Below are 21,989 nucleotides of genomic sequence, written 5' to 3'. Positions count from 1 at the left end.
GAATTCTGTCGGGTATGCTGCAGTGACTACCTATAAGATAGTCAAAGCGGGATCACTCCCTTCTCATCTGTCAGCAAGCAGCGGAGTTGATTACGTTGTCTGAGGTATGTAAATTGGCTAAGGGAAAGACTGAATATTTACACTGATAGCAGGTATGCATTCAGGGTTGTACATGATTTTGGAACCCTTGGGAAACAGGGGCTTCTTGACCTCCACTGGAAAGCCCATCACACACCCCGTGGCCTGATTTCTGACCTCCTGGAAGAGGTCCTGTTGCCTAAATCAATCGCTGTGTGTAAGTGTGAAGCCCACACAAAAAATAATGATTTTATTTCTCAAGGCAATGCAAGAACAGACTCAGCAGCAGAAACAGCAGCCCAGCAGCCAATAAGTGAGCAATTGACATGTGCATGACAAAAATTTGTACCCCAACAGCAGACATACGGGAGTTACAGTCACAGGCCACACCGGAAGAAAAGCGCGAGTGGACGAAAGCAGGATGCAGTGTGAGGGAAGGAGTATGGTGTGGTCCCAATGGTAAACCCTGTCTACCACGATCATTATTTCCATTCTAAGCCAAACTGACACACGGTAAGGACCATGTGTCAAAAGACACCGAAAGATTTTGCAAGCTTCACAGACAGTCGTCCAAAGGTGGAATCGAACCCAGGTCCCTGGTGCTGTGAGGCAGCAGTGTAAACTAAAAAACAAGACGGCTACTACTTACTGCCCAAGAAAATGAAATATTTCTCACATAAAAGTGAACAAAGAAAGAAAACGGCTAACTTTAAGGTGGTTTCTTTAATGAGAACTCAAAAGAAAGATGTGTCATCAGTACTGAGCACCATTGGCATATAATGCATTATTACAAATCCAAACATTATTTTTAAATATCTAAAGAATCAGGAGTGTCAATTAACTCCATATTCAATCTTCAATAACTTATACCCTGGTTTAACAAAGCAAAATTGACGCAAGAGACACATTTTCAAATATAACAAGCTTGTCCTGAAATGAAGTCCATTACTGATTAATGTCACACACAGCCCATTGTTTTCATCCCCTTGGCATAATACATAATGCAGTACTTATGACCTAAATACAATTGTATGAATGGGATGCAGAAAAGAAAATTATGCTCTGAAAGTGTCACATCCTGTATAGAAGACAATTATTCCTGGAAATTGTCTCTGATGAAATGACATTCTAACCTCTAATTTAAGATGTATTGGGCTGTCTTGATGAGTTTCTTCACATGTATCTGTTTCTAATGTATTCTCTGTAGACAATTATGTCATCCTTGCACATAGGTTGTATAATGCCTTTTCCAGTCTGGATATGGGAATCAAATACTTCCTTTGATTTTCTGTCCAGGTCAGCCAGATGCATCTCATAAATACTGTCTTGAGAAAATAAAGAGACTGCTTCCCTAAAAAAGAAACAAAACACAAACAATGACAGCTAGCCTCAATGATGACACACTGCCTTCCAGTGATGAGTGCAAGCTAGATTCCAGATTCAGCACCTAACTTGGCTACAGCTGTCGGGGGAAAAGCAGGAACAGCCAAATCAGTTGCACCATATTTGGCTCCGCTGGAAAGGAGATGAAAATTTGGAAATGCAAGTTATAGGGGATTCAGTTATAAGGGGAATAAATAGCTGCAAACATGACTCCAGGACATTGTGTTCTCCCTGGTGCTAGGTTAAGAATGTCTAGGTGTGACTACAGGCCATTTTGAAGGTGGAGGGGGAACGACCAATGGTCATGGTACACATTAGTACCAATGACAATCACAAAAAAGGGAAGCAGACCTAAAATTCAAACATAGGGCACTAGGAAGTTGGAAAGTAGGACCGCAAAGATTGCGATCTCAGGGTCACGTGCCATGTGCAAGTCAGGATAGAAACATCAAGATGTATCAGATGAATATGTAGCTGGAAAGATGGTGCAAGAGGGAAGATTTTCAGATTATTGGGACACCAGGACTAGTACAAATTGGATGCATAACACATGGGTAGGACTGGGACTGATGTCATAGGGACAGCATTTGCAAGTGTGGTTGAGGTGGGTTTAAAATAAATGGCTGGGGATGGGAATCTAAACAGGGTGACAGGAGAGCAAGTCAAGGAAAGTGATAAAGAATAATAAATTGCAAAAATGGGTAGACATGGTAATCAAGAACAAGAGGAAAATAGGGCCAGAGTACAAAGGAAAGTCAGGACGATTAGATGTCAGAAAAGACAACCCTTAAGGCTTTGTACCTTAATGCATAAGCATTCAGAATAAGCTAGTGAGCCAATGACGCAAATAAAGGTAAATGGAAATGATCTCACAGCCATTCTGAAAACATGGTTATGAGGAGTTCAAAACTGGGAACTTAACATTCAGGGATATTTTGACCTTTCAAAAAGACAGGAGAGAAGGAAAATATGGTGGTGTAATACTGTTAGTAAAAAAAATGAAATGAGAACAGTTATGAGAGAGATGATGTGAATTTATGATGATGTAGCGCTCATTTGGTGGAGGTAAAAAATAAGCAGCATGGGAAAAAAGGAGATTGTTACGTTAAGTGTATAGGCCTCCAACACTACAAAATTATATCAACCAACAGATAGCATGATGAAATTAAGTACAAGGGAAAACATGGGAGGAATATAAAAACTGACAATATAAGCTTCTTTAAGTATAAAACAAGAAGACAGAGGTCAAAGTGAACCTAAGCTCCTTATAAAATGAATCTAGGGAGATAGTGTTGGGGTACAAGGATATAGTGGAAGAGTTCAACAGGGTGGCTCAGTGGTTAGAATTGCTGCCTCACAGCACCAGGGACCCAGGTTCAATTCTAGCCTTGGGTGACTGTTTGTGTGGAGTTTCTCCAGGTGCTCTGGTTTCCTCCCACAATCCAAAGATGCCTACAGTGCTCAGGGATGTGTAGGCTAGATGCATTAGTCTGGGGTAAATATAAAGTAATAGGGTAGGTGAATGGGTCTGGGTGGAATACTCTTTGGAGGGTCAGTGTGGGCCAAATGGCCTGTTTCCATACTGTAGGGATTCTATGGATATTTCAAATCAATTAGTGATTTTTGAAAAGGTCTATAGCTCAGGTTAATGATAAGTATGTAAGTTAGCTTGCTGAGCTTGAAGGTTTGTTTTCAGATGTTCTGTCACCATATTAGGTATTATCACCAGTGAGAGTCTCCGGTGAAGCGTTGGTGGCATGTCCTGTCCCTCTATTTATAGGTCTTGGTTTCTTAAGGTGAATGATGTAATTTCTGTTAAAAATCACACAACACCAGGTTATAGTCCAACAGGTTTAATTGGAAGCACACTAGCTTTTGGAGCGCTGCTCCTTCGTTAGGTGGTTGTCATACATAGGAACCACTGAATCTCTAGTGATTTTATTCTTCCCCAATAGGGTTTTGGTCCCCTCATTCTTATAGAACTTTGGTGGACAGTCCTGTCTGGCAGTCATGATGTGGAGCTGTCATTTCTGGTTCTCTTTTTCAAGGGAAGGTAGATAGGATCTAAATTGATGTGTTTATTTATGGAATTCTGGTTAGAATACTATGTCTCTAAGAATTCTCGTGCGTGTCTTTGTTTCGCCTGTCTGAGGAAGTATGTGTCGTCCCAGTCAAAGTGGTGGCCTTGTTTGTCTGTATGTATAGAAACTAATAATAGTGGGTCGTGTCTTTCGGTGGCCAGTTGGTGTTTTTGTATCCTGGTGGCAAGTTTCTTGCTAGTTTGCCTGATGTGGTGTTTTTTTTTAAAAAAACAGTTCTTGCATGGTTTCTTGTAAATAACTTTAGCTTTGCTGGTGGTTTCTAATGTATCCTTTAGGTTAATTAATCGCTGTTTAAGTGTTTTGGTAGGTTGGTGGGTGACCATGATGCCAAAGAGTCTGAGTAGTCTGGAAGTCATTTCTGATGTGTCTTTGATGGAAGGTAATGCGGCTATAGTTTCTGGTTGCACTGTGTCTGCTCGTTTGGGTTTGTTTCCGAGGGATCAGCAGATTGTGTTTTTTGTGTATCCGTTTTTCTTGAAAACGTTGTATCGACGTTTTTCTTCTGCTTTTTGTAGTTCTTGGGTGCTGCAGTGTGATGTAGCTTGTCGAAATTATGTCTTGACACAGCTCCATTTGTGTGTGTTGGGATGATTGCTGCTGAAGTTAAGTATTTGGTCCATGTGTGTTGTTTTTCTGTGGACAGGTTATTGTACGAGAGGTTTATTTGGAAGAACAAGCTGTTGGAATATAACCTGGTGTTGTGTGATTTTTAAACTTGTGTACCCCAGTTCCTGCACCAACAGCTCGACATCATGACTGCCAGACAAGGCTGCCCACCAAAGTCTTTTAAGAATGAGGGGACCAAAACCCTATTGGGGAAGAATAAAATCACTAGAGATTCAGTGGTTGCTATGTACGCTGGTGGGACTACCTGAGAAATCTCTCTTTATTGTATCAGCTGTTTAAAAAGTAATTTGTAAGTTTGTACTGAATGCAATTTGCTCATTAATTCACATTGTTTCTGCTGAATTTGGCTTGATTGTGACAATAAAAGTATTAGACAAGATTTCGCTTTTCACCAGTTTCTTCCATTTGAAAAGTACAATTTTGTCCTGTGTCGATCTCCACAGATTATAACACAAGCAATCAGCAGATCCAATAAGATCTCCATGTTATTGGGATTGTAATTGGGAAATTCTGTATTGTGCTCTGATCAGGCCAAATCTCGAGTAGTGTGTCCAGTTCTGATAGTTCAGGCACAAAAGTAACATTGACACAATACAATTCATGGATGAGTAACAAGCTTAGGCCTAGAATCAGAGGTCCTGGGAATGAGGAAATTCTGAAAAAAAATCTGGGCTTTTCAAAACTAAATTCACATTCGACTTGTATAACTTCACCCAGTCAATCAATTAAGATTGGATTCAAAGCCAAGTTGAAAGTTGGAAAGCTGGTGTTCAATCCATTCCTTTAGTCCATAAATTAATATGATTTTACATACATTTTGAGAGCTTATAGCTGTACTCAAGGCAATTTCAAAGTTGCACAGGGAAGTTTTGCACCAGATTGTGAAATTGAGTATAAATATGGACAATCTGGCAGTGTAATTAATAATTGAAAATTTGTTTCCATTTACATTGATAAAGCTATATAATGTAAACCTTGTATAAATTGGAATCAAGGTTGAATAGGCTTAACATATAGATTTACAGAATAGGAATGCCTAGTACCTCTTAGCTATCAGCATTTTATAACAATTAACCTTTCAAAATTTAACTTTATAGAACATCTCTGTGCAACTTCTGTAATTTTCTTAACAAAATAGCAAATTGTGCAAACATAATAGACTGTAAATGTTTAATGATAAAGCATTATTCAGACTGGAGGCCTGTGACCAGTGGAGTGCCACAAGGATCAGTGCTGGGTCCTCTACTTTTTGTCATTTACATAAATGATTTGGGTGTGAGCATAAGAGGTACAATTAGTAAGTTTGCAGATGACACCAAAATTGGAGGTGTAGTGGACAGCGAAGAGCGTTACCTCAGATTACAAAAGGATCTGGACCAGATGGACCAATGGGCTGAGAAATGGCAGATACAGTTTATTTCAGATAAGTGCGAGGTGATGCATTTTGGGAAAGCAAATCTTAGCAGGACTCATACACTTAATGGTAAGGTCCTAGGGAGTGTTGCTGAACAAAGAAACCTTAGAGGGCAGGTTCATAGCTCCTTGAAGGCGGAGTCGCAGGTAGATAGGATAGTGAAGAAGGCGTTTGGTATGCTTTCCTTTATTGGTCAGAGTATTGAGTACAGGAGTTGGGAGGTCATTTTGCGGCTGTATAGGACATTAGTTAGGCCACTGTTGGAATATTGCGTGCAATTCTGGTCTCCTTCCTATCGGAAAGATGTTGTGAAGGGTTCAGAAAAGATTTACAAGGGTATTGCCAAGGTTGGAGGATTTGAGCTATAGGGAGAGGCTGATCAGACTGGGACTGTTTTCCCTGAAGCTTCAGAGGCTGAGGGGTGACCTTATAGAGGTTTACAAAATTATGAGGGGCATGGATAGGGTATATAGACAAAGCCATTTCCCTGGGGTTGGGGAGTCCAGAACCAGAGGACGTAGGTTTAGGTGAGAGGGGAAAAATATAAAAGAGACCTAAGGGCAACTTTTTCACCAAAGGGTGGTACGTATATGGAATGAGCTGCCAGAGGGAGTGGTGGAGGCTGGTACAATTGCAACACTTAAGAGGCATTTGGATGGGTATATGAATAGGAAGGGTTTGGAGGGATATGGGTCGGGTGCTGGCAGGTGGGACTAGATTGGGTTGGGATATCTGGACGGTATGGACGGGGTGGACCGAAGGGTCTGTTTCCATGCTGTACATCTCTATGACTCTATTATGCAATCTGCAATGTCAATATGCATGAAGTTATACTTAACTTACCAAATACTTTGTACATAAATATCAAAATCTCAAAACTGTCTTTTATTCAAACCGTACTGCAATAAGTAGTACCATTAACAATGAATTCCTCTTGTGATTTGAGTTCAAGCAACACTCCCATACTTCAGATAATTAAACCTATCACTCTTACGCAGTAAGTGAGGGAATACTGCATTGTGGAGGTGAAAGGATGAAGTCCTTCAGGTATGAAATTAAACAGATTACATTTGTGCACATGGCACCCAATCAAAACAAAAAGTGTAGTGCCAAACTTTTTTGTTTAATTTGCTAAATGTAGAGATTGAATAGTAATTGTGGATTGGTGGATTATTTGATTTGCGAAATGTTTTCAGTTTTGTGCTCAGAGAGTTAAAGGATAAAAATCAAACATTGGAGTCTGAAGGATGAGAGTTATGGTGAACTGTAGTGAGTGTATTTGCAGGCTTATATAAAAGGTTGTGTGAAAGATTGCTTAAGGACATACATAAAAACAAATGTAGTAATTGCTTGAAACTTACATGATGGTCATCATGTTGTCTAGTTCCTTTGCATTGCTTTGTTGGCTGCATATGTCAACCTTATGCTGGTTTTGACCCAAATAAACAAATCTGTTGTAAAAGCACAGCATTGTTAAACATTTTTCAACTAGAGCCAGAAGACACTTTATCCTGTTCGGATATTATTTTTAAAACTAAAAACCAATGGATTACAAAATCTAATAATGTTCATTTAATTACTTATATCCATCTCACTAGAAAATGGTTGCACTAATTGGTGCAAAACGTTTGAGCAGCAATTGACAAAACCCTTTACAACTGGAACTCTCAACTTTGTTTCCAATTCTGCACTTTATTTACAAAAGACTTAAATTCTTTTCATTCTGAATTGCTACAAATGGTATTGATGATAACTAACAGTCGGAGGAATTCATCACTGGCTAATGGATACAGGTACTATAGCAGAACTAACATAAGACAAGTGATATATTTAACATTTCGTGGCACAGTAAGCAAATTGAAAATTGAAATACCAGAAATCTGAAAAGCCTTTGATAAGTCAATGGTATTTAGCAGACCAGCATTTAGCATTGTGAAGTTCTACCTTACAAAAGGCATCCATCCCAAAAAATTGGTCCCAATTTGTAAATTAAATATGATTTAGAAGATCATCATGGAATTCTCATGGGTAAACTTGGATACGTACTGTGGTATGACTATAGTCTAAATGTTGCACTGTTTTTTTTTCCATGACACTGTAGCAGAGGACATTTACTCAAGCAGCACATCAGGCAACTGATAGAAAAGTTAATTGTACAGAAAAATTCAAATATTTTAAGATCTAAAATAAATGTTGTTTGGTGCACCATCACAGTCACCCTGTTGAAAGACCCACCATGTATCTTTGTTCCTATCATCTTCCTTCCAGGTTGGGGAATTTGGAAGCATAGAACTGGTAAATCTTTTTTTTGTTTCTCCATTTTAAAAGTACTGTATAAAATTCATGATTTAGAGACGCCCGTGTTGGACTGGGGCGCAGGAAGTTAAAGATCACACAACACCAGGTTATAGTCCAACAGGTTTATTTGGAAACTCTAGCTTTAGGAGCGCTGCACCTTCATCAGGTGGTTGCGAAGAATAAGATTGTAAGACACAGAATTTATCGCAAAAGTTTAGTGTGATGTAACTGAAATAATATATTGAAAAAGACCTGGATTGTTTGTTAAGTCTTTCATCTTTTAGAATGACCATGTTGTTTTCAGTTCTTTCATATATAAATCGTGAAACTCTTTTTTAAGAAGCTACATTCTCAAGTGAACTTTAACAATTGGTGTCATGTTGGCCTAGATAATGCATTGAAGGTGTAAGCTGCTCTGTGCAAAATGGATTTACAGAATTTTACATGGATTCATGTAGTTTTTGAGCAAAGCAAAACGTAATTCAGCAAGTACAAATTCACCCCACAAACTTATGTGTGTGTGTGTGTGTGTAAAGGGGTAGAAGTCTGTGAGAGGGTGTGTGTATGAGTGTCCTTTACGTAGGAGTGTCTGTGTGAGTGTCTGCTTGTATGGTGCAATGGGGTCACCTGTAGAGTGACATGAACCCAAGTCCCAGCTGAGGCCATCTCCATGGGTACTGAACTTGGCTATCAGCCTCTGCTCGGCCACTTTTCTTTGTTGCTTGTTCTGAAGTCCACCTTGGATGACAGTCACCCGAAGGTTTGAGGTTGAACATTCAGGTAGCCAAGTTCGGTACCCATAGGGATAGCCTCATCCGAGATCTCGGGTTCATGTCACACTACAGGTGACCCCATTGCACTATGTGCGCGTGTGCGCGCACACACACACACATACACACACTTCTACTCCTTTACACTCACACACATATACACACACTGTCACAGACACTCATATCACCCTCCCCCGCCCACACCCACATGCACACATACATATCTAAGTTTGTAGGGTGAAGTTGCACTTGCAGAATTACATTTTACTTTGCTCAAAAACTGCATGAATCCATGTAAGATTCTGTAAATCCGTTTTTTAGATTAGAACCAGTCTGACCATTGTGGCATAGGGCAGTCTCACACAGGGCAGCTCACACCTTCAATGCATTATCTGGGCCGACATAACACCAATTGTTAAAATTCACTTGAGAATATAACTTTTAAAAAAAAAGTTTTGTGATTTACATATGAAAGAACTGAAACCAACATGGTCATTTTAAAAGATAAGAGACTTAACAAACAATCCAGGTCTTTTTCAATATATAATTGTAAACTTTTGCCATAAGGTCTGTGTCTTACAATCTTATTCTCCACAATCATCTCATGTAGGAGCAGCTCTCCGAAAGCTAGTGCTTCCAAATAAACCTGTTGGACGATAACCTGGTGTTGTGTGATGTTTAACTTTGTCAATAAAGTAGCTAACTCAGCTGACTGAGGGCAAAGAGATATAGCATATGTGAACCTGAACCAGTGAGTACGAGAAATGCACAAGTCGGTTCTCATCTGTGTCAGGAGAAAACAGTCTCAAAGTTTCTGGTGGAAAGATGCTCTCCTCCCCACGGCCACCTCTTCTTAAACTTTGACTGCACCCCCCAGGGATAAGATGGTTTTCATTTTCCAAACTTAAGTCTACCTTTTGCTTTAACGGTTTTCAGTCAATCAACCTAAATGGCTTTAATAGGTGTTACTTTCTATTGAAGATCAACTACTATGAGTCATCTCAGCTCACTGCAGGTCTATTTAGAAGAGAGCCTTTTGGAAATGCTTGATCAGTGAGCCTTCCATGGTTAGGAAGGAGTAATCACATCCAAAGCGAGACACAGCCGAATAAGAATATAGTTCAAGGAACTGAGAGGCAGCATGATAATTCAGTACAGAGGTGAAGAGGTTTTACTTTTTTGGCTTGTAGTTTGTGAAGACTTTTATTAAACACGTAAATTGAAGTCCCGGATCAGGGGCCCAGCACAAAAGACTGACATCACGGGTAAATTGTAAGTTTATTGGTTGGCGACATACTAAATTTGACTCTATTATACAGCGCATTCTGATGTAATGTGACAGTTGCGTTCTTCGGCAACCTTCTATAGAAAACTGCATGGTAGAAGATCACTATAGAAAATCATTATACATCTTCAGTGGAAAGATTGTGTGTGCTGTTTGGATAACACAATTCATCAATCATGCTATAGCTAATTTGCTATATTTGTTGATGAAACACTCATTATACCAGAAAGCACTCTAGGTTACTTTCAATGGAAAATAAAAATGGAAGCATTTACAGGGTACAAACTAAAAAAAAAATGAAATTTAAAAGAAAATTTAAAAAAATCAAAAACAACAAAGTAATTAAAATAGAGATACTGTGCCAGGCAACGTCTTGTAACTGCATGACGTGGGAGATGATGGACTTCATTGTGGTTCACAGAGATCTCATCTGTAGCAAGTGTTGGTTCCTTTGGAACTCGGACTCTTAGTGGAGGAGCTGCAGCCTGAACCTTGAACATTGTGACACATCATAAAGGGAGAGAGTTTCCAGGACACTATCAGCAGATAGTTACACCACTTGGATGCAATCAGCGGTCAGGGATGGTGTGACTACAAACAAGACAGGTGGAGGCATCCAGAAGGTAGTGCTGAAGGAGCCTCAGCACCTGAGCTTGTCTAATAGGTTAGAGATTCTTGCTCCCTGTGTGGATGAGAGTGGGACCTGGAGGGAGAATGAGCAGACTGACCATTGCACCATGGTGTACAGACCTATTCAAGAGGGGCAACAAAAGAGAAATTTTGTTTAATTGGGAATAGACACTGTTCTCTGTGACCAGAATCAAGAGTCCTGAAGACTTTGCAGCCTGTTTAGTGCCTGGGCTCAATATAGCTCATCTAGACTGCAGAGGAACTTGGATTGGGTGGAGAAAGATTCAGTTGTTGTCATCAATGTGCGAAACAATGATACAGGTAAAAAGAGGAAAAAAGTTCTGCTGAACAAATGAGTTACCTAGACACTGTGTTAGTAGGATTGAACTTAAAAAGCAGAATCTGAAAAAGTGACAATCTCCAGATAACTACCTGAGCCATGAGCAAATTGGCACAGGGTCTACAAGGTTTGCGGTAAACACGTGGCTCAAAGATTGGTGTGGGAGACAGGTTTGAATTTATGGGATATTGGCACCAGTACTGAAGAAGGAGGGAGTTGTTCCAATAGGACAGATTCTACCTGAATCACGCCGGGAAATCACAATGAGGACTTTAAGCTAAGGACTAGGGATCTCTGGAAAAATTATTAAAGTTTAAGAGAGGCTGTTAACACAGGACTGAGAGTGTTATACTTAAAAGAACACAGTACATGAAACAAGCAGACGTGACTACAAGGGGATCAGGGCTGGGAACTAAATATCCAAAAAACACATCCTATTGAAAGAACAGGCAGATGGGCAGAGTGGGCAGTGTTGCCTTGTTAGTAAGGAATGAAATGAAATTGATAGCTGGAAGTGATAAGGAGTTGGAAGGCATACAACCTGTGTGGATAGAGTTGAGGAACCATAAAGGAAAAGACCCTAAAATGAGTTGTATACAGGCCTCTTAGCAGTAACCAGAATGTGGAGAAGAAAATAAATCAGGAGATAAAGGCATGTAAGAAAGGCACTGTTAAAATAATCATTGGGAACTTCAATATGAAGGTGGACTGAGAAAATCATATTGGTAGCAGATCACAAGAAAAGAAATTTGTGGAATGTCTTGGAGTTCTTTTTTGAAGCAGTTGGTAGAGCCCATTAGGGAATAGGCAATTCTGGTTTTGGTGATGTGTAATGAAGATTTGATTAAGGAGCTTAAGGTGAAGGAACCCTTGGATGTAGTCACCCTGCAGTTTCAGAGGGAGAAGCTGGTGTCAGATATAATGGCATTATAATTCAGTAAAAGGTAACTTCATAGACATGAGGGCAGAAACTGGCCTTAGTTGACTGTAAGAAGAGTCTAGGAGAGAAGGTGCTAGAGCAGTAATGGCAAGGGTTTCTGAAGGTTATTTGGGAAGCACAGCAGAAAACTCATCCCAAGAAAGAAAAAACACACTAAGAGGAGGATGAGGCAACCATGGCTGACAATGGAATTTAGAGACAGTACAAAAGTAAAAGAGCAAGTATACAACATGGTGAAGATTAATGGGAAGCCAGAGGATTGGGAAACCTTTAAAATCCAGCAGAGGATAGCTAAAAAGCAATGGAAGGGGAGATGATGAAATATGACAGTAAGCCAACTAGTAATATAAAAAGATTGCAAGAATTTCTTTTTAGACATCAAAAAGGTAAGAATGGACATTGGACCACTGGAAAAATGGAGGCTGGAGTATTAGTAAAGGGAACAAAAAAATGTTGGAGGAACTGAACAGGTATTTTGTATCAATTTTCACAGTGGAGGACATGAGCAGCACATCAGAACTTCAAGAGAGTCAGGGAGCAGAGATCAATGTAGTGGTCATCAAAGGAGAAGGTGCTGAGGAAACTGAAAGATTTGAAGGTGGATACATGACCTGGACAAGCTGGACTACACCCCAGATTCCTGAAGGAGAAAGCTGAAGAGACTGAAGAGGCATTGGTAGTGAACTTTCAGGAATCATTGGAAAATGGGAGGATGCCAGAGGACGGAAAAATGTCTAATGTAACACCCTTATTTAAGAAGGAGGGAGGCAGAAGATAGGAAACTATAGACATTTTTCTTTTTCTCAAACGTCACTGACACTGTCTGAACTTCCCTCAAGTGATGATAGGACTGGAAATCATTTCTGCAAATAAGTACATTGTGCCAAGTTTCCATCCTGCTGACAATATGAAACAATTGTCTTTCGCTAACATAGTTAATTTTAGTGGATTCTGTCCTCTACTTGGGATCCACCATGTGTCTCGGAAACCTTATGAAGTTTTCCACAAGGTGTTCATTCTAATATTTGACTTAATATCTGACTTGTGGTTCCTTGTTCTAGGAGTAGCTGTGACATGCGTGTTTCTTGACCACTGATCTGACTGAAATTAGTTTAACTTCTGTTATTTGAAGGAGATGGAAGTCAAAAACATTCATGCTGAAGTGTAAGAATACTTCAGAGTAGAGATTGTTCAATACAAATACAATTTCAAACTCTTTGTCTTGCAGGGTTCTTATAGCATGCCTTTCATCTTGGTCCTCTGGATAATTGCACTGTTGTTTCTTCAGTGCTTCTAACAGAAGTGACACTTGCCTTTGTATGAAGCTTAAAATTAGTAGGTGTCAACTGATGTAAACATCTTTGTGCCAAAATGCTTGTGTTGGTTCACTTATTTCTCAAAGGAATAGCTTTGGCATTTCTTCTACCTCATCAACTAATTTGAGTCACTTTAACTCCAAACTGTCCTACTTTCAATATCTTCTGTAAGTGACCTATTCTTTTACCATTATTTAATTATTGGGCACTACTTGTCCCTGTGAGGTTTGCTTGCTATACAGTATTGATATTAATTCTTATAAGTCTGACCAACTGTTTGTACTGGCCTGTTAGGTGTTTTTAGGGTTTTCTTTAATACCTAAAAGAATGAAATTCTGATTTCCTATTATAAGTTATATCTTCTTCTCTTAGGATTGATGTGTTATTTTGGTACTTCTGCTTCACTCACCATTTGGAATATGGTAAATATGAAAGACTTGAGTAATTCCAACAACAATTCTCTCTCTTCCAAAAGCAGAAAAGCTGGATGTTCTTATTTCAGATCTCCAACAAAGTGCTGGAGAAACTCAACAGTCATACAACTTCTATGGGGAGAGAATTATCTTTGGAATCCTGGACTCAATATTACCTCTGCTTGTCTCCACAGATTCTGTCAGACCTGCTGAGTTGCTCCAGCACTGTTTCTATCTGATATCATTTCTGACTTAAAAATTCCAGGATCTGTAGAGATCATCAACTAAACTATCCTTGGAATCTGCTAATGTGGAATTCATGTTAAATGGTGCTCTTCCAAATCTTACTTTGTCAAAAGTTTGTAAAGATTTGTTAAAAGTATCTGTTGCTGTTTTTACTCTTTGGCAAATTATAAAGTAATCTACTGTGGTATCAACTGAACACAAAAATGAATTTCCATTCTGTTTCGACTTAGTGCCTAGTTTGGAAGCAGTTCTAAATCTTAAACTACTTTTTCCAAGGTGTCAAATTTTGTGATCTACTTTTATCACCTCTGCAATTACATATTCCTTGCAAAAACTACTTTTGTTGTCATGTCTTCCCAATGCAATTATTTACTTTCCTTACTTTAAAGGCACCCAATTCTGCAGTATAATAATTTTGCTACTGTGTACTTCTGTAGTGGAGGCTCTTCTGCGATTCTGGTCAACATAGAGATTTCCTGTCTTTTTGTGAGCACACTTAATAAATTCTGTCTTTGTGGTCTAATAAATAACTGCTGTTCTCTTTTAATAACTTTATCAAATAAGTGCCACTACCTATGTCTTTAAAAATAAACCCATTCTCTCAAGCGCTTTACATTAGTGCAACATGCAAGTCTGGGAAGGATTCGATGTGTATATGAAGAAATTAGATAAATTTATTTAGTTGCTGTAAAGATAGCTGACAAACACTGAATGGATTAATATATGGATTCAGTACAAATTAATCAACTGTGCATTATTTAAAAACAACAAAAGCAAGTTAGTTGTAACTTGAAATTTGAGCAAGGTATATGTCTGCAGCATTTTTTTGGTATCACTTCAGAAAACACTTATAGTTTCCTTTTAGCATTTTGAGTTTGCATTATTGTTGTGATTGGGGGCCATGGAGAACTATGGTAGTTCAATCCACATAAATATATCTTGAATAAAAGCAAAATACTGCAGATGTTGGAAATCTGAAAGAAACTCAGAATGTGGGAAAAACTCAGTTCTGCCTGCGTCTGTGGAAAGAAATAGAGTTAATATTTGGAGTCTGGCATGACTTCTTCAGAACTGACGTTCAAAAATATTTAATGTATTTCTTTGGAGAGAAGGGATTAAGGTATTTGGCAAGAAGGTTGTGAGGTTAGATTTAGTAAAAAGGTTTGATGACTTTAATTTCCTACACCCGAGTTAAAAGTTTTCCCCTCTTTTGAAACAAATGACAACTGAACTAAAACACTTCCCTTTTCTGGTGACACATATTTATGTTAAAGGGGGTAAGGATGAGGAAGCACTGATAGATTTTGAAACTATATTTCCATGTTAGAACTCAATCATTTATTCAAATACTGAACTGGTCTATTGATTTAAAATCAATGCATTCCTCAGCCAAATTTAAAAGAAAATGCATTGTAGCCTTTTTTCAGGACAACTGTTCCAAATTTATCTTACCTTTTGTATATGAGAAGATCATCTTCTGATAAAAGCTCAGAAGGATACATTGCACAGTATGGAGTCATGAAATACTCATGATGAAATAAAACATGAAAAACACTAAGAGACAACTAAATTCAGTTAAAACAAATCTATCTGATATGGTGTTCAGGTAATGTTGAAGTGATTCAATTAACTTGAAGAACTGGGTCAATTACATTGTAGCCTTTTTTCAGGACAATTGTTCCAAATTTATCTTACCTTTTGTATATGAGAAGATCATCTTCTGATAGAAGCCCAGAAGGATTCATATACACCTCCCTTGGAGATTGGCTAGAGTCCTGAAAATTGCCAAACAACAAACATTAAACCAACATTAATGCCACAAATCTTCCTCACTAAGTAACCAATTGACCAATTGTACCTGATTAAATATTAGAACCTTTATTATGCAACAATTAACTTTTGGATTAATTATCTTTCAAAATTATCATGGGACAAAGTCTTGAAGGAAGAAAAGTGTCAAAAACAAACTCATTCCCTCAGGCAAAATGAATTGCACAAAACAGGAATAAATATGTGCATTTACACACTTAATGTTGATCTCTCTCTGCATCTTCTTGGCAGCTGAAACATTGTATCTTGTACTCTCTTCTGTTACCCTGATGCACTTGTATAGTATTACCTGTCTGTGACAATAATAGATCAAACCAAATCAAAATCCACAAACTCGAGCTCATTCACATGCTGCCACCATTACCTACCTGGTTCCAGATTTACTTCATCCATCATTGCTTCTGTGCTTGTTGACTTGCACCACCACTTCATCAGACAACTGCTTTAGTCAAATATTTCCTTTTTTTTTGTTCGATGATCACCTTATTGCAACTGTCTTATATGCCCCCCCTCCCTCCAACACAGTGGGAAATTGAGAAGCAAATAAGTAAGAAGATCTCAGATATTGTAAGAAAGGGTTGTAATGGTAGGGGATTTTAACTGTCCAAACATAACACTATGACAGCCCCAATCTAAGGGTTTGATGGGGAGGAATTTGTTACATGTGTACAAGAAAACTTCCTTATTCAATACGTGGATGTACCTAGAGAAGGAACAACACGACCTTCTGATGGGAAATAAGGCAGGGAAAGTGACCGAGGTGTCAATGGAAGAGCACTTTGGGGCAAGTGATCATAATTCTATTAGTTTTAAAATACTTATGGAAAATGTTAGAACTGATCAAAAAGTTAAAGTTCTGAATTAGAGTAAGGCTAATTTGATTCTCGTTAATGCTATTTGCCAAAGAGATTCTAGAAGTACATTAAGGGCAAAACAGTAACAAGGGAGAGAGCAGGACCCCTTAAAGATTAATGTGGCTTTCTATGTGTGGAACTACAGAAGATGGGTGAGTTACTAAATGAATATTTCATGTGAATAATTACTGTGGAGAAGGACATGGAAACTTGGGAACTTGGGGAAATAAACAGTGATGTCTTGAAAGGAGTTCATATTACAGAAAAGGAGATGCTGGGGGTAGAGTGGTGAAGGTTGCATTTGGTACACTTGCCTTCATTGATCAGAACATTTGAGGATAGGAGTTGAGACATAATGTTGCGGCTGTATAGGACTATTGGCGAGGTCACTTTTAGAAAGCTGCATACAATTCTGGTCACCTTTCTGTAGGAAGGTGGTCAAACCTGAGAGAGTGCAGAAAAGATTTACAAAGGATGTTGCCAGGACTGGAGGGTTTAAGTTATAGGAGGAAGCTGAATAGGCTAGGTTATTTACCCCTGGAACATTGGAGGCTGAATGGTTTATAAAATCATCATGGATAAGGTGAATAGGCAACAATTTCTCCGAGGATGCAGGTGTCCAAAGCTAGTGGGCATAAGTTTAAGGTGAGAGGGGCAAGAGTTGAAAAAGAGTTGAGAGGTAACTTTTCCACACAAAAGTTGGTGCGTGTATAGAACGACCTGCCAGAGGGAATGGTGGACGAGGGTACAATTACAAAATTCAAAAAGCATCTGGATGGGTTTATGAATAGGAAATATTTACAGGAATATGGGCCAAATGCTGGCAAATGGGACTAGGTCAGATTGGGATGCCTGGTTGACATGGACGAGTTGCACCAAAGGGTCTATTTCTATGCTGTATGACTCAATGACTCTCCACTGCCCCTCTACCACTGTATCTTCCTCCAGCTTGACAAGCCACTGAGATATATGCTGTCCTCCAATTCTGGTATACTGTGCATTCCAGAGTTTAGAATTGTTCCAATACCGACAGCCATGTTCTCAGCTGGATAGGCTTTAAAATTCTTCCATTGTCTGGAGTTTTCTATCAACTCCTTTCCATAAACAATCTAGAATGTCTCTCAAATAACGATGATTCTTTTGTTATGCAATTTTCTTGTTAAATAAGGTGTAGTCCAGATTTCTTAACAATTACAATATAATGGCAAAATGAAGTAATTGCAATTAGCAGCAGGGTTCAAACATAGATTGCTTTGAAAAAGTGCAAATTTGGTGTTTTCAATCTTGCAAAATAAAGGGTTTAAAACTAGTCAAGATTACAAATATCCTGAGAATTAAGTCAAAATTAAGTTGAAAGTGGGATTATGGTTACAGCTGCAATTACAAGCAGAGTATGACAGTACCTTTATAATAATTCTGTTCTCAATGCACGCAAGGCAAGAATTGAAATGGAAGTAGATAGCAGATTTGGTTGTCATGTACAAATGTGGGGATTCAATTTCCCACAGTACAAACTATATTCATACAATCTCTGTGACATGCAAAATAATTCATAGGATTAGCACGATTACAAGTTATAAATGCAGACATGTGATAAGTGTGTGCAAAACTAAGTAACTAGAGATGAGCTTTAATATTTGTTCTTACAGTAACAAATTTCAATTTTACTTTCATATTTAAAATATATGAATACTTCTGACTGAAAAGCATAAAAATACTGTATTGTGAACCTTAAACTATAAAAGAAAGAATTTTGAATGTTTGAAAGAGACTCGCAAATTTTTATTTCTATTTATTCATTCTCAGGACAAGCAAGTTATTGCCAAGATTGGTTTTTCATTGTAGATCCTTCGATTTCCTGAAAAAGTAACTGTGGACATTCATTTTGAACCAGAAATAGAGGTTTCATATGAGACACTTAAGAGGCCACCACAATAGAGTGGGGCACAAGTCAGACCATAATCTGGACCAGATAAGGAAGGCAGTTTTCCCTTCCTAAAATGATATTAGAAAACAGCAGCACCTGACTTTTGATTTTAAAATCTAATTCTAATCTATTCTAATCCTAGAACTATTTTGATGGAATCAGAACTTCAATTAGCTTTCTCTAGATTATTAATCCAATACTCCCCGTAGTTCAGGAAAATCAACAAGTCCGGGAGTGGGGTAAGAAAGCAAACTTTCACCTTAGAATCAGTAAGATCAGGAGAAGGGCTTTAAGGTTGGAATGGGACATTACCCCAAGAATTAGTGAGATCAGGTGTGGGCTAAATGCTTTTTTTTTTCCAGCTGCCAGTTAGAAAGTATTCCAAACCACACAAAGCAAAATCTGAGGCATTACATCACAGGGAAGCAGATAGGCTGTTGAACATTTCCTATCACCTATATGAGGGAATCTTAATTGGAGTATGCAGAATATTTATTAAAATGTAGAGGCAGAATCAGAAACAGCAATTGAAATGTTATCATCCAACTGACCGTAAGCCATAGGAGCAGAAATAGGCCTTTCAGCCATTTAATTCTGCTCTGTCATTCAATGAGATCATGGTTGATCTGATCATCCCCAACTCCACATTCCTGTCTTTCCCCTCAACTCCCAGTTCCCGTACTGAGTAAAAATCTGTCTAAAAAAATGTGGCTGTAGGGCTTCGTCATTAAGTGCATTCAAGACAGATGAATAATTCCACAAATCCACATCCTCCGAAGAAAGTTCTCCTCATCTGCGCTTTATATGGAGAATCCTTTACTTCGAGATTATGCTCTCTGGTCCTACTCTCCCACAAGAGGAAACAAGCTTTCTGCATCTATTTTGTCAAGTCCACTAAGAATATTGTTTGTTTCAATAAGGTCACCTCCGATTCTTCTTAATTCCAATGAGTACAGGCCTAAGCTATTCAACCTCTACTCACAAAACATTGCATCATCCAAATCAACTTAGTGAAACTTGTCTAGACTGCTTGCAATAGTAGTATATTTTTCCTTGGCTAAAGAGATCAAAACTATATACAGTATGCCATCTATCTAGAGCTTTGCATCGTTTTAGCAAAACTTCCCTAATTTTATATTCCATCCATTCCAAATAAGGGCCAAGATTCAATTTGTCTTTACTATAACAGATTGAGCTTGGATGCTAGTTTTCAGTGATTTACGCACGAGGACTTCCACATCCCTCTGTGTAGATATCTACAGACTTTCTCTACTTAAATAATATTCACGTCTTCTATTGTTTCTGACAACGTACATAAACTTACTTTCTCCCCAATTGTATTCCATCTGCCAAGTTTTTGCCCACTTGCTTCCAGAAGCAGAAGTCAATGACAGGATCGACATATTGACAACACCTGCCATGTGCAAGATATCAGAGCGGCTGTACAAGTGCAGCTATGCTGCTTAGGGGGAAAAGGTGCTTGCCAACCAATCGACATCTTTCTTTCCTGTTGTACAAGGTGTTGTGATTGTTTAAAATTTGGCATTCTTGCATTTGCTCTGACGAGTGCAAGACGAAAAGCTTCAACAACATGTCTCTCTTTTGAGCATTACCCATACTTCTTGTCACTCTAAGAATAGGTTTGTACATGCCTGAAATATTTCACTGCAATACAAGGAATCTTTTGTACAAATGGAATGCTGCAGTTTCTAATGGTTCTAATTGTTATAATCACATAGGATTTATTTCATAAAAAATGTTTGCATGTCTTTATTCGAGATAGTGATAAAATAGCTTCAGAATTTACACTGAAAGTAAAATGATTTGAGTTGCTCTGCCACTTTGATAAGGATAAATTATCTTACATCAAAGTAATGTGCTTAATCTATTATCTAAATAAACGACTAAACACAAACTAACATCAAGTGGAAATACTTACGTTGTATTTTCATCCAAATCTTTTTTCATTGTTTAGAAGCAAACACCAGATCACAAACCATAACACTTTTTAAAATCGTTTTTCTTTGCATCATCAGTTGAGTTGTAGTCAATTCTGCTCCATAATCCACAGATAATTGTTTAATGAAGAATGACCATGAAAGTACGTCAAATACAATATTGTTAAAATATTTTATTAATTTTGATTCTATTGTAAAATCTGAAGGTCAAGCCAGTAATAGTGAATGACAAGAAATACCTGACACATATGCCATAATTACCAAGTTTTCATAAGCAGAATATGCCTTTTCTTTTAAACAGAGTAAATATGCCTGAGTAGAAAATCAAAAGAACAACGGATGCTGTAAGTCAGAAACAAAAACAGAAGTTCCTGGAAAAGCTCAGCAGGTCTGGCAGCATCTGTGCAGAGAATTCAAAGTTAATGTTTCAGGTATAGTGACCCTTCCACAGAACTAGTTGCCAGATCTGCTGAGCTTTTCCAACAACTTCTGTTTTTGTTGTAAATATGTCTGAGCTTGTATGGAAAGATGTTATGAAACTTGAAAGGATTCAGAAAAGATTTACAAGGATGTTGCCAGGGTTGGAGGAATTGAGTTATAGGGAGAAGTTGAATAAGTTGGGGCTGTTTTCCCTGGAGCGTCAGAGCCTGAGGGGTGACCTTATAGAGGTTTATAAAATCATGAGGGTCATGGATAGAATAAATAGACAAAGTCTTCCCCTGGTGTAGGGGAGCCCAGAACTAGAGGGCATAGGTTTAAGGTGAAACGGGAAAGATATAAAAGAGACCTAAGGGGCAGCTTTTTCACGCAGAGGGTGGTACGTGTATGGAATGAGCTGCCAGGGGAAGTGGTGGAGTCTAGTAGAATTGCAACATTCAAAAGGTATCTGGATGGGTATATGAATAGGAAGGATTTGGAGGGAAATGGGCTGGGTGCTGGCAGATGGGACTAGATTGGGTTGGGATATCTGGTTGGCATGGACGAGTTAGACCGAAGGGTCTGTTTCTGTGCTGTACATCTCTGTGGCTCTCTGAAAGCACTAACAACTAACTGATGAACAGTTACTGAGTCAAGTTTATTTGAATAATATGGCCATCAACGTCAATTTCCTACCTTACAGACTTAGTGGATATGATGCCTACTTTCACCTTGGTTTATTGCTACGTAGCTTTACTATAAGAAAATTGCTTGACTGTTACTAACTAATTATATATGCTCTATTCCTGATGAAGGGCTTTTGCCCGAAATGTCGATTTTCCTGCTCCTCGGATGCTGCCTGACATGCTGTGCTTTTCCAGCACCACTCTGATCTAGACTCTGGTTTCCAGCATCTGCAGTCCTTGTTTTTACCTAATTATATACTTTCTCAGCCTTGATTTTACGAAGTTACAAATGACATGACATTTTCACCTATGAAGATAATAAATGTCCCTTTGTGTTTATTTTTAAGAATGTTATTTGAATTACCACAACAAAGAGTTTCTCAGTTGGTCACAAGTCTTCTCTACATTGGTGACAAAAATTATCCTTCACAAGTTAAGCTGGTTGGCATTGAAAATAACTAGGTGATTTTAACCA

The 21,989-nt window shown here is 38.4% G+C and overlaps 1 protein-coding gene across 5 annotated transcripts in view; it reads right to left on the bottom strand.

The window, feature by feature from the left end:
- Nucleotides 1-782: 782 nt before the first annotated feature.
- The window catches only part of fig4a (FIG4 phosphoinositide 5-phosphatase a), a 118,472-nt gene continuing 97,265 nt past the window's right edge, over nt 783-21,989 (bottom strand). For all 5 annotated transcript variants that reach the window (XM_043687119.1, XM_043687115.1, XM_043687116.1 and 2 more), the window contains 3 exons: nt 15,538-15,617; nt 6,966-7,055; nt 783-1,429 (listed from right to left, as the gene is read on the bottom strand). In XM_043687119.1, coding sequence (XP_043543054.1) covers nt 1,252-1,429; nt 6,966-7,055; nt 15,538-15,617 — 348 coding nt within the window. In that variant the 3' untranslated portion in view covers nt 783-1,251. The remainder of the gene's footprint in view (nt 1,430-6,965; nt 7,056-15,537; nt 15,618-21,989) is intronic.

The sequence above is a fragment of the Chiloscyllium plagiosum genome, chromosome 3 (assembly GCF_004010195.1).
Source record: "Chiloscyllium plagiosum isolate BGI_BamShark_2017 chromosome 3, ASM401019v2, whole genome shotgun sequence".
Lineage (NCBI taxonomy): Eukaryota > Metazoa > Chordata > Chondrichthyes > Orectolobiformes > Hemiscylliidae > Chiloscyllium > Chiloscyllium plagiosum.
The sequence above is the reverse complement of the archived record's forward strand: the minus strand, read 5'-3'. Positions and strand labels throughout refer to the sequence as shown.